Source organism: Daphnia carinata, chromosome 5 (genome assembly GCF_022539665.2).
Source record: "Daphnia carinata strain CSIRO-1 chromosome 5, CSIRO_AGI_Dcar_HiC_V3, whole genome shotgun sequence".
Classification (NCBI taxonomy): domain Eukaryota; kingdom Metazoa; phylum Arthropoda; class Branchiopoda; order Diplostraca; family Daphniidae; genus Daphnia; species Daphnia carinata.
Window position 1 is genome coordinate 1456654 of NC_081335.1, and position 22202 is coordinate 1478855.

The following is a 22202-nucleotide window of genomic DNA, read 5'->3' on the forward strand; positions in this document are numbered from 1 at the left end:
AATAGTGGACTATAACCACGAACTCTTTTGACCGGGTCACGGTGTCATAAACAAATGTGCAACCAGCAACGTAAAAGACTGGGATGGGCGTCAAATATTAAACACAAGAGCAGCTCATTTTCAGTTGTCGGGATCCAAAAACGAGTATTTGGATTTGAATTGACCCACATTTATCTCATAATATACAACAAGGACGATTGCCCAGACTATCACGTTATCTAGAACTAAAAGAATCCGCCTATGTTTTGTGTGTGTGTAGCTACTACAACTATTTACAATCGTATCCCCCCCCCGACAAAAATTGAATTTCAGCAAATAGCGCACGAGTCATGTTGACATTTATCTGTTACACGCAGAGCGTGACTTTGTTGAATCAACAATACAGAGATAGACATTGAGAACCATGTCCAGTTAAAAAAACAAGAGAGTTCCTAACGATGAAATATGTGTTATACGATTATTAATATTATGGACCTTTGTCTTGACCTAGGCTCACAAGAACGTTATTTTTTATAGGTGGAGCGTGAAAAAAAACCTTGAGCCGAAAAAGTTTTGTTGCTAGGCTGCAAGAAGAATAAAGCGTGCGCTAATCAAGCTAGACAAAGTGGAGAGGTTTTTCCTTCTTATGATATATTTGCTGTTATTTTTCCTAGCCATTCCGACAGATTAACTCTCAAGCTGCGTTCGCGTAGAGACAATCTCTTTGGAGCACTACAAGTTCAGTTGCCTCGTACTACCGTATAAACAGAATAGCAAATAATAAAAAAAAAAGCTACAAGGACAACACCATCGGCTAAATACAAACCGAGAAAGCAAAAAAAAATATATATATTTATATACGTTTTTGTACTTTGGGCGTAGACGAAAAGTACGTAGCAGACGTAATATACGAAAGTGAGAAGTCGACCGAATAAATACTTATGGCGGGGAAAAACTTTTGAACGGCAAACAAAACAAAAATTTTGGCTCAGGAAACAAGGACGCAGTTTTTCTTTAGTTGGAATTCTTTAGTGTATGTGGGTAGTGTGTCACACAAAAACAACTTTGCTTGCGGAGAGGCTGATTCCAGAAATAGTTAGGACCCCCTTTCCTCCCCTATCTGTACGAAGAAAGCGGTACTGCTGGCCATCCAGCTGAAAAATAATTGAATGGCGCATGTACCTTATGCCAGAAGCATATCCTGCAGTTAAAAAAAAAAATCCTTAAATAACTAGGGTGGGTCTGGGGCAGTTTGAAAAATTTCAAAACAACAGCAAGATAACAAGAAAAACGTGATGGCTCGAATATCGATTGGGAAGAAAAATTGAATGTTGTATATTGATGTACACAACGCGCGTATAGTAACTGATGGCCGGTGAAAATCGAGTCGACAACTTGTCCGCTAATGAGAACACTAGAGTGTGTACGCTCGAGTCCGATGTCTCAAGATCGTGTTACTCTCAAAACACAACTCGAATGGCGAGGTAAAAAGACCCGGCCAATTGTACGGGGAGAACGAACACATACTGTTGTATAAGGGCCGCACCCATCATCATCGAAAGGTTACACACATAGAGCTATCTTGATATGTCTCGACCAGCGGTTCAAACTCACACCATTCAGACAGAGAAAACTCTTTGGGTTGCATCTTTGAACTAGTGCCTTTCATGCTTCTATTGGAAATTGGAGATTCTATGTAAGATGATGGCCAACTGATGAAACGTTGCGCGCTGTATTTTATTGCCCCAATAAGGCGAAAAGAACATTTGATAGTGAAACTACTCGGCACGCAAAAAAGACGGGTTTTTCACCTCGTTCTCTTCTCAAACTACACTTGCAAAAACACAGATAGTGTCTACGTGGTATTTGTCTAACGTCTATTTTAGCACGCGACGTTTCATTCGTGAACAGACGGCCAATGGATCCATCACGAGCGCGAGAGAAAAGCAAGAGGATGAATGAATCAATCCATCAAAGAAAAGAAGGAATAACCGAAAAAAAGAGAAATCAACAAAAAACATGGCAAAATAAATAATAGATTCTTAAAGAAGCTTTATACTGATGGGTTTTGACAGTAGACGATTCGGCACTACATATACCCCCTAAGGATAAAGAAAAAAAAAACAACAAAAAGAGTTTGGATAGTGAGAACGGGCATTGATCAAAGCCAGTCCGCTTTCTGTTTCTGCAACATCAGACGGATGAAAGAATCAAAAAAGGAGAGAGAGATCACGCGTGTTTATGAGATGATTGAACGATAATCTCTCCACACACAGCAGTCCGCACGGTGTTAGAAGACGCCCAAAAAAACAAAACAAGCCTGCCCGGACCAGATGACGCAAACACAAAAACGTTGTTGTTGATGAGCCGAGAATGGAGAAAGACAATTGGAATCAATCTCCAGACTTGTTCATCATTTTTCCGTTTGCCGTTATATTCGTATAAATACAGCGAGAAAAAAAAAGTAATAGAAATTAATGTGTCCGCTACGTGTGTGTCAGTTGTAACGAATAAAGACGGGATTTGTTCGGGTGAGATACGAGATAAGATATACCGTTCGCCATGTATTAGCGTCAAGTTTAGTTACCGCGTCAGGTTGTCAAAAAACTAGTGCGCTATAATCAAAAGGAATATAGGCACCACCAGAAGTCTATAAACGAGTTCTTATACGTTTTTTTTCTCGATCAAACAAACATGGTCAAGCAAAAAAAAAAAGAAAAATCAAACAAAAGACGGGTGTTTTGCTGACACGTTGCGCTATATACTTCCATCTTTCGCAGCAGACCTCGTTGATCGATTGTCTCTACTTGAGAACTTGATATAGCCCAGCCAGCAATAGCAAGTCACACATATATACACAGACACGCAGCCTCAAAGAGAGGGTCTTAGTCATCATCATCAGAGCAACGACCACATCCATAAACAACAACACAAAACACACATCAAGAGACTGCTGCCCTGCAACATGGACTTCGTTTTAAATTGTATGTCTAAGCGTAACATCATATCTGTGGACGTGCAGTTTGTGTATACAGACGCTGCATGATAATGATGACATTATTGTTATTATTATCATTCCCATGTTGTTCATATTTACATGAACACGATCCCCCCCCCCCTTTGCTACGTGTTTTCGACGTTCAAAGCGGATGGCTCTAAGGTTCCCAGTCCAGTTAAATCAAAAAGGTCGATCGTTGTTGTACATTCAAAACAATTGAGTAGGTGGGTCCAAATAAAGCAATCCTCTATAACAGGGGGAAAAAGAACTATTGTTTCGTTCAAATTCGTATACTTAGCCCAAAAAAGAAATAATGGAGTATTCAGCAATGTTAAAAACATAATAAACAACAATCGCAAACTACAGTTGAATTCCAATTTACGTACATAAAACACGAAGAAGGCGTTTACTCCCACTTTCAAGTATGTAATTTGTTCCGAAAAAAAACTTTCCCACTCCCTTTTTTTAAATTAATGGATTTGAATTTTTTCCCAGAAAAGGCAGATATTACAAGAGGAAGCTGAAACTTTCCGTCGAAGTCAGCTAAAGTCAGTGAAACAGTGCGTTAGAAGTAACAACGTGTTTAACTCTCAACTGGGCTTCATCCGACACGCAGAAACTGCAAAAATAGAACTCTCTATACAAGTACAAATGAACAGTCCTTCTCGAAGGGGCGTTTTGCCTATCATCTTATTCTGAATGTGAACTTGATCCGCAAGTTGACCACTTACTATCCACTCCATCTTGAGCCCAACTACCAAAGTGAAGAGGAAACGATCCCATCGCACAGTTTAAGCTACGAATTAAAATGGCCGTTCTTTTAAAGTTCTCTATATAGACGAAAAGAGCGATGGCAGTGGTTTCTTCTTTTTCACGAATAAGAAGACAAGGGGCTGTTGCTTATTGGATTATATATTGGGCTGGGCAAAATGGTACGCAGTGTGATACATAAAATACGAAAATGGTTCACTGGTTCATATCCGTCATCACTTTATGCATGCTCCTTTTTGTTGTTTGATTTTCCTTCTTTTTCGGCATGAACTGTTTCCTCTTTGTCCACGTTTTTTTGCGCACAACGAGCATAAGATCGAAAAAGAAGACAAAAAAAAAATGGCATCTGCCGAACCCTTTCCGACCACGAAACAAAAATGGGGTGAGTCATTGCTATTACGGCATGCAAATGATGAATGCAGCAGGTCGCTCCTGTCCCTAAATTTACCGTATACCAATGGAAAAATAGATCTAAATTTTTATGCATCAGATGGGGTCTCGGCAGCTATGAAATAAAACGACGAATGGTGGGTAGCTGCGCCATTGTTTTTTATAGTTAAATTTCTATTTCAGTACTAGTTTTATATGGGAAGCGTAAGTGCGGATTTCTTCAATTAAACACAGCAAAAAGCACTAGCGCGCGCTAAAAATCGGGAAAAAAGCGGCAGAGTTGCGCAGAGAATGTGCAATAAAGGATTCAGCATTCAAGTCAAGTGTGTGCAATCAGCAGATTGATTATATAAACGTTTCTTTTTCCATCCACGCTGAGCCTGGAGGATGTAACCAGGTCCCATCAGTCCAAATTGATTTCGTACATTCACCATCAAGTTTCTACTTGAAATCAATGGCCTTTTAATCAACGTAAAAAGCAAAAACAAAAGATCGATTCTTACGAGTCACAAAATCGAGTTTAGAAATTAAAAAGCCCCTTGATTTGGATATTTGTTGCGCGTTAGTAAAAATAAGTTGAAATTTCACTGTACATTTACTTGGCATCAGCATGCTTTGCATTAGATTCCCAAGTCTCCTGTATTCCAAACATCGTGATGCGGCAAACAGTATCGTAGGGCCTACATAAGTGGCTATATAGATTCTCGTGGGAGGAGCGGCATGCAATCGGTACGCCAGTAAATAATGAACTGTACAGCCGAGTACACGATTTATTATGGGTGTTACACCATAATCCTTTTTCTTCATGATAGCTCATCATTCTAATGATGTCCAGTTAATGTCACCCATGAGTAACACAACAGGAAAAAAAAGTGAACAAATAGAGAAAAAGAACAAGCTGACGTTGAAAAATCCACAAAAAAGATGAATGGCTATTACAGCAAAACAATACAGGAGCGCAGGTCTCGAATAATCCTTTACGTAAGCCATGCTTTTCCGGGTGAGCTGATTAAAAAAAAAAAAAGGGAAAACAAGCTCTCCCATCTTTCGGAAAAGGAATGGAACGACGCGCAACAATTTTCTATTATTGTACAGCTGATTTTCTTTACCACCCCGAAAAGCTGCCCTGTTTACTCAAAAGATGGCCAACAGATGACAAAGCGTCGGTGTCAAATTCGTTTTCTTTAAGACCGCAGCTACGCAAAACATAAGCCATTACCGATGGGCAGATAATTGTTATTCCATTATTAATTATACTCTCCGCTCGTTTTACGCTTCCTTCATATACTGTGTCAACTGAACTTGTTCACCATTCAGAGTGCGACGCAATTAAGAACAGTTTGCACAAACACATACACAAGCGCACACAAACACACACACACACACAAAAAAGAGTTGAACGCTAGACGACTATTATCGCAGCTGGATATCATCCTTCAACGTGGACGATACTAGTTTTCGGAAAGCACTACATCCTAATGAACTAGTTTTTGGAGTACGTCATCCACCCTAGTCGAGACCAGAATGTACCAGTGTTGGATCACCAATTGGTGCAATTAATTCGTAATGCAAAACGACTTTCATTCAAACGGTCATTTCTAGTGTTAAAAAAGCAAAAAAAATCTCGTAAGCTGTTTAAACGGACAAGCGTAGTGATAGCAAAGATAAGTATGTGATTTAACCGCTGGCGGACAAGAAATAATCAACGTTATCTTTAATTTCAAAACTTTATGGTCAATGGCTAAGCAGTGGAAAATCAAAATTCTTTCTGCTTAAGCTCGCGCGTGACGCTGCCAAACCCTAATTTCCGGCAACATCCCGTGAAAGCCTCTTGGGAAGTGGAACTGTGACTTCTCTCATAAAAATTTTGATTTACCACAAATGGGTGACAAGTATAAGTTCTATAATGCTCGATTGGTAAAGTTTAGGCGTTCCAGGTGATAATAGACAATTTGAAGTTGAGAAAGGGAGCGAGCCAAGAACAACTGGAAAATATTTGCAACCCAGAAATCTATCAGTTTTGTAAAGGCTAACTGGCAACACTGTCTTCGAATAGGAGAAAAACAACGTCCGTGTTTCTTAGTTGTGTTGAAAGGGCTTGTCAAAATTGTAATAAGAGAAAGTTAACGACTGGCGCAAATTTACTTTATCCCGAAGCAGGTATACCGAAGTTGTTGAGTGGAGGTGGCCTACATCTTAAAAAATCACATGACCGGTGCAAAGGGGCCGGCCCTAATGATAGATGGATCCCTTCAACTTTGTGTCCTTATCACCTTCGTCAGTGGCATCGTCAGTTGCTTTGCTTGATAGCAGTGACGAGGCTAGTGACGAACGAACAAGTTTCGTCCGATCTGCCAAGTCGCACAGGAAGTACGGAAGCACTACGAGCGGAAGCAGCATGAATGACTCTTCTTCACCCTCAAGATTTCATCCAAGTTGTCACATGGAACACAAAGTTCAAGCAGGGGACACATTAGCTGGAATTGCCCTTCGATATCAGACAACGGTACATGAAGCTCCTACGTAACTGATTTTCCCCATAATTATAAAAAAAAAACTTTTTTCCTCCAGATGGAATATATAAAACGTATCAACAAAATGTGGACCAGTGATACCCTCTTTCTACGGGAAACCTTACTTGTTCCATGCCCAATGGAAGACATTTCTGCTGGCATGAATGCCTTTGCCACACTAATGATAGAAAATGAAACAAATGGAACTGTATTTCCTACCTTGGATGCCTCATGCACTGAAATTCCTCCAGTTTTCCCTGAAGTAAGCCTTAGCTCCATCAACCTCCAGATGAAAACAGACCTTGCAAGGACCAGTTCTGCTAGCAGCTCCAGCAGCACCAGTATTGACTATGATAAAAGTATTCATGATTACCTTGGAGATATAGATAGTCAAATTAAGGAAGCCAAATCAAAAGCACAGAAGCTACAAAAAACCAGGTATTTTTGAATACAAAAACATGGACAATTTATATTACCTGATCAATTATAATTTCATTTCATTTGAAAGTGATGTGTTGAAGAGCCATCCAGATGTGAACAACAGTTCATGGCCAAGATCGCAACAAGCTTCGACAAGGTTAAGGATGAGCTTGGCAGAACTTGGAGGAGAGTTCAATGCTGCAACTTCTTCTGATCATGTGCCTGTCACAGAAGTTGTAGGTGGAGCAAGAGGCAGGAAGACAAAGTCAATGTTCCATCACAGGGATAGATCTCAAGATGAAATCTTTGAGTTGTAATCTATTCGTTGTCTTGTTTGTCAGCCGAGCGGCGTAGAGCGAACGCGAACCGTTGTACATTCTATTTATCATGATTGTGATACTTCGTTAGAGTTTAATCATGCTCCTTAAACGATTTCATTTCTTGTTTAACTGTAACCAAGAAATTTCTCTTGAAGATTCGGCGCCATCTCTCCTTGTCCCTTCTGCTCGTCTCAGACACATGTGCAACTACAGGAAATCCACACACTTCAAACATTTTTTTTCCCCTAATCTTAACTTCCTGCTTAATAGGTGTTGTAACCATTTTTATTTTACCGTATTTTTTTCTAAACACTGTGCTAGTCAAGGAATTGGTTAATATAAACTCACATCCATGATTAAATATTTCGTAACTGTGCGGCAACTTTGCTATTATTGGATGTATGGAATATGGAATTTCTTGGATTTTTTTCTTCAACGAGTAATTTTCTGCTATCGTAATAATTCATTTTTTTCAATTTAGAAGCTTAAACGTAAAGATGGGTTTCAATTTTACAAACCCAATGTCAGTTGAAAATGAATGAATTGGATCGGAAAAATTATTTCCCTTTATTAATATCTAATAGCAAAAGAATAATCAAAGTTAAATTTCAGTTGAGCTTTTGGCTATTCAGTGTGTTGAACAATTGTTTTGCAATTGAATTTCATGATCGTGAATTCGTGGTGAACGATCACAAAATATTTGTTAGCATTCATAACAAGGCAACGGTGTGGTCATTTTGCCTTCTCAATATGGCGCCCAACACGAAATCAAACGCTGTCCTTCAGTCCTATATAGGAAAAACAGTTCTGTCTTGTATTCTCATACCACTTTTATTTTCCAACAATGTGTTTTGTGCCATAAGAGGTAGGCTGAATTTAGTTTCCTTTTTTGTTACCGATAAAATCGTATTGTTGTATGGCAGCTGTTCAAGCTGGAAATGCACCACACCAGTATAATATCAAGCCGGCCAATGTTTACCAAGTGTCCAACAATCGCTCGGAATCATTGTTGACTATATTCTGTTGGACAGGTGATCCCAAAACGGTGTTTGGGCTTTGGAGAACTGTAACGGTTAGTTCAAATACGGCAGTATGAAATTCCATCAAAATTAATGCATACTATTATAAACCTTTTGGTGTGTAACAGGTGTATTTGACCATAGAAGATGAAGATTTTTATATATATAAAGGAGAGAATGCAAGCCATGTAGTCCATCTTCACCAATCACTTCAACAGTCATGGTTCCCTTTTCTGCCTTGGAAGGAAAAATCCATCTCGGTATCTCCTTTCAACATGTCATGCATAGGAGTTTTTTCTCAATTACCATACAGCTTAAGATTAGATCTGCGACGTAAGTAACTATTATGATATTTGATGCTCTGCATTGGGAATTTATTCAAATTTACTTAAACAAATTCTTTTATATTTAGAAATCAACTTCAACCGTTTGGTCATGTTTGCTATTGGAATACTAATTTTCATAGTTGCCCCAAGTCTATGCAAGAAGGTTGTCTTTCACTACACAACTGGCACACTTGTTGGAGTGCTCGGTTCTATACTCATCATTGTTTATCTTACTAGCCGACTTATTCCCAAGGTAAGTAGCCTTCAAATAATGAAATCCATTGAATTCATCACTATTTGGTTTTGGTAGAAATCTGGTGCCTATGCTGTCCTAATTGGTGGAAGTTCTATAGTATTTTATCTACTTAGAAGTTTGTGGGAAAACTTGTACTCCGTGCTACGAGAATATCACTACTATGTGATTGCATATTTAGCTGCCAGCTCAGCGATTAGTTTTGCATTTTGTTACCGATTCGGTCCAGTCACTAATACGAGAACAATCCACTTACTTCAGTGGGGTATTCAATTATGTGGGTTATGTTTAGTTTTTGAAAGCAGTGAACATAAAGAAGGTGCAATGGCGATAATATTAGTCACCGTTGTTTCTCATAACTTTCCTGGGTCGTGGTGGGCTCGGTGCCGAACTCTATGGTAATAGCTACTAAACACACCCCCAAAAATTAAAATAATAATGGGATTTTGTTTCTGACAGGTATCAAAGGTTCCCTCCTAAAATGCGCATTTTAACAGAAGATGAATACGTCGAACAAGCTCGAATTGAAACGGATCGCGGGCTGAAAGAACTACGAGAATTTAGCAAAAGTCCCAATTGCAATGCATGGAAAACCATAACTCGACTTAAGGATCCGCTCAGGTAAAAAGTTTTTTAGAGTAGAAAAACGTGCACTGTCGAATATGTTTGCTTTTTTTCTAATTGTAAAACGATCCTATTACTTCGTTGACGCATTGTCGCCCTAGTTCTGGTTTGCGATGTTTGTCTTATTGTTGCATGGGTTTTGTCGATAGGGTGCGAGCTAAACCTAGTCCTCGTTGTGTTGAATTCGTCTCGACTCCACCTAAAAATAATCAAAATAGACGATTATCCCGGTACGCAGCCTTTGGATAATCGTGTAATGGAATTTTGTTACATCTTTTTGTTTTTCAACAACAGATTTGCGGAGTTCGTCGAAGGCAAGTCGCACCTGTCAGACCGTGAAGTCCTTAACTACGAGACAACGGCATATCGAGAGACCGAAACCTGGACGGATGACGAATCAGATGAAGAATGAAGTAGTTCTGTAGAAGAAAGAATTAAATGCAGGAAACACATTTTTATTCACTCCTTATCTGGGGAGGGTGAGGAGGTCGGAAAGTGAGAGTTGAAATTTGAAAGCAGAGTTGATTCTGAAGCAATGGATTTCAATACATGAAAATTATAATAAAAATAATTAACTCCATTTTGGTTAAACTGACAGTTAAATTAGGTTGAAGAAAGGCGCTGATGCTGATTGTTAATTTAACTTGCGACTCATTCCTTGAATTCTTCTACTACATTAAATTGAGGTAGAATAGAATTATTTCACTGGCAATGGATGTGCATACCCAAGCCAGCCAACGCTAGTTTTTAACTGATCATAAACAATTTCTCCTGACTCGTTGATCACGCTAACTTTACGAAAACACAATTAATATAAACACCACTACAAGAATACACTGAAGGATGCCAAAACAAACAGAACTGGTATGATAATATTGTGAAAGAAACTAGCAATGAAAAAAAAAAGAAGAATAACCTATGTGCAAAAGTCCTGTTTTAGCTGGCTGGAGCTCCGGCCTGCATCTCGGTTGCATCTGGAGGTATGCGGAGGGCAGCCCCTTCTGCGGTCGAAGACGAGCTCCAGCTGCGAGAATCCCCTTGCTCTTTTGATTCGACTTGGGCTTCGATATCGACGCGGCAAAGTGGACAGAATTTGACAGTAGTAAGCCATTGGTCAACACACGAGACGTGAAACAAATGCATGCAAGGCAATCTTCGAACATCTTCGCCTTCCTCGAATTCGCACAGGCAAATGGTGCACTTTTCCGTGTTATCTTCCTGGCCGTCGCCATCGACGCTGCTGTTGCTACGCAGCAGACGTTTGTAAGAATGAGACAGCGTATTCCGTTCGATGCACGTTTGCGACGCCCCACGTGATAGTTGGGCCATTCGACGCTGTTCCACCAATCGCATGTACTCTTCTAGACGCGTAGAAGGACGTAGGAATGGATAATGATTTGGTGGCCCCGCCAAAAATGGGTTGTTGCCTAATGGGATCAGCGGAGGGGGAGGATGGTGGTGAAGGTGGTGAGGTCCATGTTGCTGGCTGTGAATGTACAGTGGATAGCCACGGTGATATGGCGGTTCTTGTGGGTGAGCTGGCTGAATTTCCACAGCTGCAGCACCTTGAACACCAGGCATTGCCGGTGGTGGGACGCGTTCCATCGGTATGGTACGTGGGGGCGGCGGTACTGGAACTGTCGGCGGGATCGCTGGGCCCGGACCTATACTGATATGCAAATTGCCGGGCAGACTAAAGTGGGCAATGTGGTGGTGGTAAGACGGAGCAAACGCATAGGCAGGTGGAGGAGGCAAATGGTGATGGTGATGGCGAGGATCCAAATTGACGGGAGTACTTTCGACAACAATTTCCGCCTGGACGGCCGGCATCAGATGGCCACTCAAGTCCGGAGCGTGAACAGTCCTAAACTGTGGTGATGGACTGTTGCCACGATCAACTGTAACTGGGTGATAAGCGGGCGGAGGGCCAGAGAAACCAGATGATTGTTGTTGGTTTTGGGTGCCTTGACTCATCCTCGGAGGGTTTGCAATCGAGGACGATCCACTGACATCGACAGGCTCTCCAGCTGAGACACGTTGAGCCATGTCCATATGGCGTCGTTGAGCTTCTTGCGAACGCTGCTGCGAATGCCAAATCCTCTGATGGATCGGATGGATACGCATAAAGCTCCGGGCGATGGCCGGCGGCATAGTGCAGCGTCCATCAACAGGTCGAGAAGCTCCAGAAGCGGGTGCTGCATGGTAGAAACCATATCCAGCAGTTGTCTGAGGAACGAAATATTGGTGATGGTGGGGCGGGGGCTTCGGCCAGCTGACTGGGTTGTGGTGGATGTACCGCGGCCGGATTAGAAGATGTCTCGGCTATAACTTGCTGGGGGGAAGATGTTGCTATCGTTTCGACTGCCATACTGGGATAACTCCACCAGACGGGCGAACGAGCTCCACCGTGCGTCTGAACTGTTGACGGTAGACGTAGAGTCAAGACGGGCGGCGGTGGAGGATGATGATAAGCCGGTGGAGGAGGTGTGTAGGAGAAGGCCGTGGCATGATGAGCCAACGGCGAGGGTCGAAGGGATTGATTGGGAATGTAATGGGCCCGATGTTGGTTGGCATTAGTTGGCCAAGCCACACCTAGGGGTGGTCGCCCACCGTCCACGTAGAATTGCCCTGGACATCCACACCAAGTTCCAGGACGACTACCTACGGGTGACGATGGTGAAACTGTCACAATCGCCGGTGAGGCATGCCTTACTTCAGATTCCTGTTGGTGATTATTTTCTCCAGTGACTACTGGTAAAGGTGCCGATGGAGGTTCAGCTTTAGGCACAGCTTTTGTCTTTGAAGATACCGACGATTTTGGTTGTCTCCCCGATCGGGAGAAGCCGAACGATGTTGAGGGATTGGGGGTTGAGGTTTCATCTTCGGAAATGGTAAGATCAACTACTTCGGGTTGTCGTGAAATTCCTGGTCGCACACTAACCACTTCGATGCAACTATCATCATCGTCGCCATCAGATTCGGTGGCAGACGAAGAGCCGTCAGTAAGACATTCTAATTGTAAATCATCAGCCACTGGGCCATCACCACCAGCGGTAAGTCTTCCGACTCCGAAACCCGATGGACCGGGAACGGGTTCTCCGCCAGTATTTTCAGCCTGCTTTTTGGTCTTTGATGCGTTCACATTTGAATCTTGTTGGGTTGAATTAGGTCTTTTGCGGCGAACATCGCTCGTAGCTGTTGTTGTCGTCGCTGGAGAAAAAGATTCAACGTGATTATTGTTGACCCAGAGGGGAGGGGCGGTTGCTTCTTCCATACCAAAATGAAATCCATCAACATGGCTACTGAAGGATGCCAGAGAGAGAAAATCATCAGCCGGTCCAGGTGAGAGAGAAGGATCAAAGTAAGGATTCCTTGTTATGGTAATTTCTCTCTCCCCACTTTCCATACTGTCATCAAGGAACACAGTTTGATCTGTGGGACCAGATAGATTGTATGTTGAAGGTTGCAAGTTAACACTGACATTGATACTTGCTGGCATTTGTAGAGTCAATGGCAATGATTCATCATAATGCAAGGCCACTGGGGGTGAAAGAAATCGAGAAGGCACCAGAACAGGACTAGGAGTCTCTAATTCTGGCATCTCTAAATCATCATTCTCAAAATGGCCAGACGGACATTCTCTATCTACAGCAGGGCAGTTTCTAGTCAGTGTGGTAGGTGAATTAGATCTCACATTGCCATATACAAGGTGACTATTTGCTTCCTCAGTTGACAGTGATGCAGCTTGTTTGGTAACATTATCTGTTGCCGACTTACTCCCACTTGATCCTGAGCTGTTTGATCTTTCTGTGTCCTTTGTGTTACTTCTGGAAGGACCAGCTTGCTCGTCACCCATTATTGAAACGACCCACTCGTTAGAGACGGATCTAGGCGAGATGCTCCCAAGGGGAAAAAAATGAAGAATTTTTCTTCCTTACACCACCTGGTAAAGAACGTTTAAAATTTAGGCTTTTATCGTCGAATTTGAGATTAGTTTGACCTACACTTAATAGAGTAAACACTAGGTTATTGGTAGTCCCCCTGCGAAAACTGAGTAAAGTGCAAAGAGGCACGCTAATCCAGTACAAAAGTCCTTTCTTTCCAGTTATGGACAGCTGATGAGACAACTACGATTGTCCTCTCTTCGCCAGTAAACAAGACAAACGGTGCTGCCAATTCTCAGCAATAAACAAATTTTGTTTACTTATTGTGTTTGCAATAATAACGTATCTCAGCTTATTTTCCTACTTAACTATGTCAATACTTTACATCCTTAGTTTGCATAATCAATGCGATGTCGAAACCACAAGTTTTTGCAAGATTTATATTTTTTTACTATTAAACAAAACTATGGATACCAAGTTACCGACAGAGCGACAGGCCGACAGCTAAATAGTAAAATTCGTCGTCTGCTCTTTTCTATACGTGACAGCTTCTTCAGTAATGCGTTCCGAAACAACACAAAATCCAAAATCACGTACAAATTCCTTGAGCATATCGTACGTTTAACTCAAGTATATGATAACAACCTGTTTGCAGTAATAAGAGATGAACATGCTTGAAAGTCAGGGAAAAAAGAACATATTTGTTACCGTCGGAACCACCCAATTTGATGAATTGGTGACCGAGGTTTTGCATCCTGACATGTTAGAGGTACGTAATACACTAACATAAAATTCATAATTATTGAGTACTTAACTTAAGCCCTAGGTTATGGAGTCCAAAGGCTACACACATCTCATCATTCAAATAGGACGAGGTCTTGAACCTCAAATTCCAACTTCACGAAGAATCCAAATAACTTTGTACCATTTGAAAGAAAATATTTCTTCTGATATAGAAGATTCCTCTCTAGTAATCTCACATGCTGGTGCTGGTAGTTGCCTTGAAGTACTTAATGCACACAAGCCATTAATTGTTGTGGTCAATCAAAAGCTTATGGGTAACCATCAGCTCGAACTAGCTGAAAAACTGCAATCTGAAAGACATGTTGTTATGTGTTACCCAGAAACCTTGAAAACTACTCTTTCTGATTTTGATACCTCATGCCTTAAAATCCTACACATTAACAACCAAATGGCATTATCCAATTACATTGAAAAACTGATGGGATTTTGAAAATAAAGTCCAATTTAGTGTATTTTCTTGATACATTGTAAACGTCTAGTCGAGAGAAAAAAACAAACAAATCAGGTTAGATAGGATGGAAAAAATTAGTGTCGCGAATAACGGTCTGCCGAATAGTTAACGGATCCGGACTGCCCGACAATTGGATTGTTCAGACCACCAATCGCTGTTGCTGGATTGTACACACTGCTAAGAGGTGGTGCTGATCCCGTCCAGTTGCCATTGAAGGTCCCTGACAATGGCGCACCCAAAGATCTTCCGACAGGCAAGAGCGAAGACGATGTGTTCCAGCGATCTTGTTGAACACTTCCGTTCCCAGACCACCCGTTAGTACTAGAAGACGACCCAACTCCATTTCCGAGCATATTACTGCCACTTGCATTCGAGCCGTAGGCCGCTTTCGAGCTACCAGCCCCACTGCTTGAGGCAGGTGCATTCGCACCAGATGGACCTCGTTGCCAGGGCTCGGATCCTCGCTCGTTGTAACGGTGATCTACCAGAATGGAAAAAACAACAAGATATAATTAACATTCGACCACAACCACAGCAACCATCCTGCTAGTCTTTACCTTTCCCAGTTCGCGAGTCACTAGCATATCGATCACGGTGATCTCGCTCAGGCATGCGGTTGTTGCGGATGGGTTCAGCCACGCTACCCCTTCCCACTCCTCGTTCACGTGGCCGTTCTCTTTCGCGTTCCCTGTCACGGTCTGAAAAACTATCGCGGCCTCGGTTTCCACGATCATACCTAATGTAAGGAAAAAGAATGTAAAGTCAAAGCAAGAAAATAAAAAAGAACAAATAGACAAACTTGTCACGATTTGAATGACTTTCCTGTACAAATAAGATTACAGGCAAGGAATATAATCGATTTAAATCTAGCGAAGCTGTTAAATGGCACTGCCTCCATTTAGGTAAGGCAGCACTGAGTGCAGCTGCATTAAATTAAGAAAATAAACAAGTTCCATTTACCTATCGTCACGACCCCTATCAACTACTCGACGGTCGTCTAATCTCTCTCGAGTCGGTGGTGGTGATGGTGGCGCAGGTCGATTATCTCTTCGAAGGGTAGGTATCTCTTGAACGACGCGTCGGGTGATCACAGACGATCCAACTGTAGTAGAGGCAGATGATGGTGGCGGGCGATCGAAACGTCGCGCATGGTTATCATAACCGCCACGAACCGGTTCAGACACCTTAGAGCCACGATAATCAGAACTCAGCGATGTCGAACCTGATCCAAAATGCCCACTGCCTCCAGCAGTACTTGATTTAGAATCACTGAATCGCGATGATGGATCAAACCGCATTGATCCCTCCACGGAAAGGCGTTTACGATCGACAAAGTATCCGTCACGATCATTAGGAGCAGTCCTTTTGGTTGCGCGTCTAACTTCTTCAATCTTGGCAAGAGACCTAACAGAACCAGAAAGTCAATATCTGTAGAAACGCGACGACACCAACGAAGCAACAGTAAATTTGTTCGTCTCCTATCCTAAGGTAAGCAAGTTTATTTATCAAACTTCATCCTTTGGCAAGGAAGACAATTCCTTGTTATGTAGCAAAACGTGATTGATTGAACTCGACCACGAGACATCGAAACAAACGTTGAATTCACGATGCAGAACGGGGGATTCATTATCCTCTCCAAATTTCGAAGAAGCCGCCAGTGCTGCGGAAATGTATGGCCCCCGAAATCTTATCTACACGCGGACAAGTCGACTTGTTTATGGCACGGATCATATACCTAGCTTGTCTGCGTTTCAGCTCTTCTCGTTCCGCTTCAATCTTTTCCCTTTCCAACCGTTGCTGTTCCCGTTCAAGGCGTAGTATTTCTGCTTTCTCGCGTTCCAATCTCTCCCTTTCGATGCGTAACCGTTCACGCTCCTTTTCTAGTCTCATAGCTTCTTCACGTTGTTTGCGGTCAAATTCCCGAATGCGCGCCATTTCTTCTCGCCGACGACGCTCCGATTCTCTCTCTAGCCGCTCACGTTCTCTTAGTCGCTGCTTCTCCCGTTCCTCCTTTTTTCACAATACGCCGTCATTTTTTAAATGTCATCGAGAGCATGTCATAACTGCAAATACCCGAATGTGCTGGAAGGTCAAAACTTGCTGGCGCGGTCTATGAGGTGACAGAGGTCGTCGAGGCCGATCTTTCCTTTCACGTTCCATCCGTTCGCGGTTGACTCGTTCACGGTTTTCGCGTTGTTGTTGAGCCGAGGCGATCGCGGTTTTACCATCTTTGTCCGTTCCTTGTGACGTTGCTTTCTCTTCTTCCTTTTCTTTCACATTTCCGGCGACGGACGCATCTCCGGTTGCATCACCCGATACAACGTCCTGTGTCGTTTCTGTTGGTTTCTTCGAGATTGGCGAAGAATCACCTTCGAGGTCATCAACTTTGTCAACGCTCTTTTTTTCAGATGTTTCACCCTCGGCTGCAGATGGAACTGCATTCTTTGGTTCAGACAATTTGACATCAGCCTTACGAGGTCCGCTCTCTCCTGTTGTCTGATATTAAAATGAATTACAAATATTAGGGACAGAATAAAATTTAGAAAATAAACATAAATTTAAAAACTAACGAGTTGTTTTTCTCCTATCCTAAGGTAAGCAAGTTTAGTTATCTAACTTCATCCTTTGGCAAGGGAGAAAATATTGATTTAGCATAGCGACAGCAACGCACGACAATGGTTTGAACGATTGTTAACTTTCAGTCCACTATGCAGTTGAGTTGAATAATGTTTCCCATTAAACTACTAACAAAAACCTGAAATGCAAATCTCACCCGCTCTACTGAAATCATCCGCCCGTGAACTTCAGTGCGATGGAGGTACTGTATACACTTTGAAGCGTCTTCACTTGTGGCCATAGTAATGTAGCCAAAGCAACGTACACCTGGTGTCCGGGCATAGGTGACTATTTTCGCTCCAATGACCTGAAAAACACAAAGAACCCGACATGAATAAAGCGTTTTCCACAACCACCGTACAACAGCAACGTACCTTGCCGAATTTTGAGAAATGATGTTTCAAATCTGTTGCACGCGTCGATGTAGACAACCCGCTCACCCACAAATTGCGACTGCCACCACCATTGCTCGAACTTCCTACGCCTTTCTTCTTGTCTATAAAATTAAAACAATTTAAATAAAAAAATCTTTAAACGAGAACTAACGTAGGAAAATTTTTAAAACTATGAATATCTGTCATGAGATGGCGATTTTTTTAAGTCTAGGAATTAATGACGTAGCATTCTTATCCTCGCGACACGTCAAGGCATTGTGTAATTTTTCTTTTAACTTCCCCGATCGCCCTTTAGCACCAAGTGCGTTACACAGGAAACGCGGCAACAAGTAGGACACGGCGTTCGGGTTATGGCACAACCCACTCACCTGTCTCACCAGAGACACGTCCATACACAAAAAAAGCCCCGGTGATAAATAAACAAATATGGCACAGTCGACGGGAAAAGAACAAAAAAGAAAAATGCCACAGGCTATAAAATAGAAGAAACCCTTAACACCACTACTGCGTGGTTAAGTTACAAAATCGGTTAGTTGTCCTAAGAAATTCCACAGCGCTCAATGCAAGATCGAAGAATGGATATTATGCTCAAAATTTCCAAGTTATTTTCGCCATCAAATGCAGCCTAGGAACCAAGCAAAACCTTAAAAGGGAAAGGTAACACTACGCTATAGAAACACATTCTATACATGGAAAGAACTTTCTATCCTGTTAACGACTCATCCCCGCATGTAGAAAGACACGTTTGCCAAAGACTAGAACAAAGACACGTTCCACTTTCGCCATAAAAGAATACGAAAATAAAACACGCACTACCTAGCGACATTCAATTACATTCAACAGGAAACCGAATTTATTACTGTGTTGCGGACAATATAGAAAAAAACGAAGAGACCCCGCAAGTTCGCGTGATGGAAAAAAGTAATTCGGAACCTGGAACGCATTACGGCAAATTGCGGTACGCAAGATTAGTGCGGAATGAAATTAGCAACGTAAAAGTCGTGACACAATGACAAGTAGTCAACCACGAACGCGAAGACATTCCACTTCAGGCGCACTACGTAAAAATCTGTTGATGTACAACAATACAAAATAAAGTAGTTTCGAGGCTACAACGGGAAGAAATTTTTCCACTAGTATGCGCAAACATCTGCCGTGATTTAGTTCACCCTTTACGCAGCAGTCTCTTTGTAAAAATGATTTCTTTACATCCGAAACAAAAGGGACGAAAAACCCCGAAGTCAACACGAAAAGATTGTAAGGAGCGCCGAGTGGAATGACCCATAACTGTTTTTCTCCCTCCCTTTTCCTAATATTAAAACTTCTCTTCGCCAGACAAAAGCCGTGAGTAGGTATACCAACCATCAACTAAGTAAATAAATAATTCAAAGGGAAAAACTAAAAACAAGTTTCTTACTATCCCTCCCAGTGAACAACTTCCTCTGTCATCGAAAGGAAGTTATTATACCAGACACAAAAACAAGTCACGCACTAATCTAACATCAAAATCATATTAAAAGAAACGGATTCCTACAGACATGCGCTACACTACGTCCTAACAACAGACTGACAGAACCCATTTAGTTCGAAACGCATCGTTGGAGGTTTGGAACGGAGAAGAAAAGTATATGGAATGCTCAAAGCGGCGCACGTTTCTAAAAGGAACACGATCTTATCGGATGAATAATTACGTCTGTAGAATATCGTATGGTTAATGTTCACCTAATTCCATGCAAGTTTCAATTCCTTAAAGACTAAACTTATAACCAAGTAACAGTATATAGCACTCACCTCGGTCGTCTTTGGAGGCTGTCTTCGTACCATCTTTAACACCGGCGGAGCCACTGTTGAGAAAACAAAAACAAGAATAAATAAGACGTTTAACATACAGAACAACTTCACACTAGTCATATTATAATTAACATCGGGGAAGAGCCATTACATGGGTCGATTAAGCAATGGTTAACAATGAAAAAATTGGTTGTATCTTCAATGCACCCTCCCTTACCATGGGTTGCCACTTAAACTATTATTGAACGCAAAAGGCTTTGATTGGTTCAATGATCGACGGTTGTCAAGATCTAATTCGTTGCGAGATAAGCGATAAAGGGCGGCGAACGTCTGTAGGCCCAATAATGGGAATCGATGCAGCCGAGCGGCAAGTTTACACAGAAGGACTTGATTTAAAGATGGTCGATCTGAGTCGGGCACATTCCGCACTTCAAATAGCTCCTTTTTTACGGCAATTTGCAGGTTCCTCGCAGCTTCTGCGTTGAGTGCAGTGAGGCACACCATCATGGAGAGGAGACCCGAGCACGACAGGTCCGCGCGCTTTCACGTCTGCAGTACGGAGGGTAGGCAAACAACGTACGTTCACTCCGAGCGACAGCGTCAGACTAACTCGTAGATTTACTATGCATACGCTTTGTCTTGGATCCAAATACCGCCTCCAGGCTTGGAAATGGGACTTACGGGTGCCTTGGTCTTCAAGACACAGAAGGGAAATGAGCGCGAGACGATGCATGTAATGATCAATAGACCAAACAGCGAAAAACATTGGGATCGTGATTTTGCTATAGGAGCTCTTCAACTATCAACGATTCACGCATGGCCTTATGGAATTCTCTGGCTATTGATACTTACTGAGAGATTACGAATGCAAGATATGATTGTGTGATGGGGTTTGATAATTAGATATGATGTTGATTTTCACGAGGTAACTTTTCGATTTTTTTGTCAAGTATTCCCAGCCACAATGGTGAGGCAGCACCACCAACCTCTTGGCTTTCTCTCCGGTCGATGCAGTTGACGAGGCGACGTTGTCCATCGAGGCTCCAGTACTGTTGTTGCTTTCCTTGCCATCTTCGTCAGCCTCGTGGTCCCCGTTGCTGTCACCAAAGGCTCCCGAACTCGTTTTGACGATTTCCATCGCATCTCCTACTCCACCGGCCAATGATGCATCTCCAGACGAACCCACGCCGGTCGATAAGCTCTTAGGCTGCTGTTTCTCTTCACGTTGCTGCTGCTGAGTTAATCCTCTCCTTGGTGGTTCGTCTACCGGAGGGGAAGTGAATAGCATAACGCAGTGAGCCTCGTTGGTTTACGTCTGCATCTCCCCGCGCCAAGAAGCCATGAAGACCGTAATTTTTTTTTTTTTTTTTTTTTTTTTTTTTCACAAGACGACCTTTGCTGTCAAAAAATTAATGTTCTGCAAATGCTAGTCGTAAACTATTCTCCCAGGACTTAAATGGTTCCAATTACTTGAAGAACGAACGCAACAACCACAAAAATGCGTAACGGTTACCGACACATTCAAAACACTCCTTAATTTAAAAGCTGTCCCAAATAAAAGCTAATTTGTTAACAAAATAGATCTCTTACCCTTCTCCTTAGCATGACTCTCCTCCTGAAAAATGAACAGCAAACAATAAAAATATAGGGTTTGCCAAGGAACACTGTTGATTACTTAGTACCTCTTCAAAATTTTCTTCATCTTCCACATTGAGGTTAATGCAATCTTCAACAGCATCACTATTTTCTTGGTTACCCGAAAACTCAATTTTTGTGGACTCATCAGCAGAAGACACAGCTGCTTCTACCACCTCAAAACTGTTCGAGTCATTAACATCATTAATTTGATTTCCTTTCTTAGCGTCCCCATCTTCCTTCAAATCTTCATCAAACTCATTGGCATTGGATACATCAGCCCCATCGGTAGCACTGTCTAGATCGCTAATGTCATGATCTTGCCCTGTAGAAAATTTGACATTATACACAGTAGTGGGAAAATAATGTGTGGTAACATACTTGCAGTGCCTGTTTTTTTTGCTATCTTCCGTTCAGATACTTCGAAGTAGTATTCATCAGGATTGTGGCCTTCTTCCCGAACTGACTGAAATACCGAATAAAAACATTTTAAGTCAACATATAATTAAATTTAGATGCAACAAAATAGTGATCAGGAAACTATTAGCAAAGCTCTAATAGGACAAACAATGCTAGGGAAACTGTGAGACGCGGCTGACGGTGTGCGTTCTGAAACCACGTGAAGCCAAAATTTTCACTATACATACCTTGGTAAGGCGTTCAACTAGAACAGCTTTGTTTCCAGTTTTATCAAGGTTTCTCTTTTCCAATTCATTCTTCAAGTCGACCACGCGCAGCTCTGGAATTGTACGTTTGACTATTTCTGCACTGGCTACCATTATTACAAGTTCTGTACAGATCAAAAATTTTTCATGTCACACTACACGACAGAATGGTTGGAATGGGCAAGCCAACGCTGTCTAACGTTTAATGCAAGTGATAAAGTATGAGCACGGCTAAAGTTAACGATGCAATGGCGACTTCCGGATGACGATGTGGCATTGACAAATCTACCAAACGGCTTTGAAGAGTTTGAACGATTTTCGTTACCATCAGCGCTGCAAAAATAAAAT

At 42.0% G+C, this 22202-nt stretch overlaps 5 protein-coding genes across 9 annotated transcripts; 3 read left to right on the forward strand and 2 right to left on the reverse strand.

Moving 5' to 3' along the window:
* Positions 1 to 6153: 6153 nt before the first annotated feature.
* LOC130696836 (lysM and putative peptidoglycan-binding domain-containing protein 2-like) lies at positions 6154 to 7752 on the forward strand. Of its 3 annotated transcripts, none has more exons than XM_059495341.1 (4): positions 6162 to 6298; positions 6381 to 6644; positions 6710 to 7089; positions 7160 to 7752. In XM_059495341.1, the coding sequence occupies exons 2-4, from the start codon at positions 6381 to 6383 to the stop codon at positions 7386 to 7388; spliced, it is 873 nt and encodes a 290-aa protein (XP_059351324.1). In that variant the 5' UTR covers positions 6162 to 6298; the 3' UTR covers positions 7389 to 7752. The 3 variants fall into 3 exon arrangements, with proteins under 3 accessions (XP_057375943.1, XP_059351324.1, XP_059351323.1); XM_059495340.1 differs by having other exon boundaries at positions 6163 to 6298; positions 6362 to 6644; XM_057519960.2 differs by having other exon boundaries at positions 6154 to 6644.
* Positions 7753 to 8102: 350 nt separating this feature from the next.
* Positions 8103 to 10193, forward strand: LOC130696832 (nuclear envelope integral membrane protein-like). Of its 2 annotated transcripts, XM_057519949.2 has the most exons (8): positions 8103 to 8256; positions 8315 to 8463; positions 8539 to 8743; positions 8823 to 8989; positions 9047 to 9387; positions 9449 to 9610; positions 9763 to 9843; positions 9908 to 10193. In XM_057519949.2, exons 1-8 carry the CDS (start codon positions 8142 to 8144, stop codon positions 10023 to 10025), a joined length of 1338 nt encoding a protein of 445 aa, XP_057375932.1. In that variant the 5' UTR covers positions 8103 to 8141; the 3' UTR covers positions 10026 to 10193. The 2 variants fall into 2 exon arrangements, with proteins under 2 accessions (XP_057375932.1, XP_057375933.1); XM_057519950.2 differs by lacking the exon at positions 9763 to 9843.
* LOC130696817 (E3 ubiquitin-protein ligase Arkadia-like) lies at positions 10053 to 13774 on the reverse strand. The gene is given in 3 exon segments (XM_057519926.2): positions 10053 to 11851; positions 11853 to 13556; positions 13618 to 13774. Coding segments are annotated over 2 exon segments (2919 nt in total). The 5' UTR covers positions 13470 to 13556; positions 13618 to 13774; the 3' UTR covers positions 10053 to 10549.
* Positions 13775 to 14045: 271 nt separating this feature from the next.
* LOC130696841 (UDP-N-acetylglucosamine transferase subunit ALG13 homolog) lies at positions 14046 to 14753 on the forward strand. The gene is made up of 2 exons (XM_057519965.2): positions 14046 to 14266; positions 14324 to 14753. The coding sequence occupies exons 1-2, from the start codon at positions 14162 to 14164 to the stop codon at positions 14729 to 14731; spliced, it is 513 nt and encodes a 170-aa protein (XP_057375948.1). The 5' UTR covers positions 14046 to 14161; the 3' UTR covers positions 14732 to 14753.
* Positions 14735 to 22116, reverse strand: LOC130696818 (scaffold attachment factor B2-like). 2 transcript variants are annotated; one of them, XM_057519928.2, is made up of 13 exons: positions 21837 to 22116; positions 21571 to 21655; positions 21237 to 21514; positions 21145 to 21169; positions 20541 to 20817; positions 19555 to 19607; positions 17743 to 17864; positions 17526 to 17675; positions 16826 to 17248; positions 16488 to 16762; positions 15713 to 16156; positions 15310 to 15488; positions 14735 to 15233 (listed from the first exon to the last, which is right to left on the reverse strand). In XM_057519928.2, the coding sequence occupies exons 1-13, from the start codon at positions 21966 to 21968 to the stop codon at positions 14827 to 14829; spliced, it is 2850 nt and encodes a 949-aa protein (XP_057375911.1). In that variant the 5' UTR covers positions 21969 to 22116; the 3' UTR covers positions 14735 to 14826. The 2 variants fall into 2 exon arrangements, with proteins under 2 accessions (XP_057375911.1, XP_057375910.1); XM_057519927.2 differs by lacking the exons at positions 20541 to 20817; positions 21145 to 21169; positions 21237 to 21514; positions 21571 to 21655; positions 21837 to 22116 and adding an exon at positions 19772 to 20532.
* Positions 22117 to 22202: the final 86 nt, after the last annotated feature.

Bases quoted from the DNA above. Each gene is read 5' to 3' on its own strand.
- LOC130696836 (XM_057519960.2), top strand. From the start codon at position 6,381: ATGGATCCCTTCAACTTTGTGTCCTTATCACCTTCGTCAGTGGCATCG. The intron at 6,645-6,709 runs GTACATGAAGCT...TTTTTCCTCCAG, and splicing joins CCCTTCGATATCAGACAACG to ATGGAATATATAAAACGTAT. The intron at 7,090-7,159 runs GTATTTTTGAAT...TTCATTTGAAAG, and splicing joins CAGAAGCTACAAAAAACCAG to TGATGTGTTGAAGAGCCATC.
- LOC130696818 (XM_057519928.2), bottom strand. From the start codon at position 21,968: ATGGTAGCCAGTGCAGAAATAGTCAAACGTACAATTCCAGAGCTGCGC. The intron at 17,676-17,742 runs GTACGTTGCTGT...TGTGTTTTTCAG, and splicing joins ATTTCTCAAAATTCGGCAAG to GTCATTGGAGCGAAAATAGT. The intron at 15,234-15,309 runs GTAAAGACTAGC...CCATTCTGGTAG, and splicing joins TGACTCGCGAACTGGGAAAG to ATCACCGTTACAACGAGCGA.
- LOC130696832 (XM_057519949.2), top strand. From the start codon at position 8,142: ATGGCGCCCAACACGAAATCAAACGCTGTCCTTCAGTCCTATATAGGA. The intron at 8,464-8,538 runs GTTAGTTCAAAT...GGTGTGTAACAG, and splicing joins GGCTTTGGAGAACTGTAACG to GTGTATTTGACCATAGAAGA. The intron at 9,611-9,762 runs GTAAAAAGTTTT...TTTTGTCGATAG, and splicing joins CGACTTAAGGATCCGCTCAG to GGTGCGAGCTAAACCTAGTC.
- LOC130696841 (XM_057519965.2), top strand. From the start codon at position 14,162: ATGAACATGCTTGAAAGTCAGGGAAAAAAGAACATATTTGTTACCGTC. The intron at 14,267-14,323 runs GTACGTAATACA...CTTAAGCCCTAG, and splicing joins TGCATCCTGACATGTTAGAG to GTTATGGAGTCCAAAGGCTA.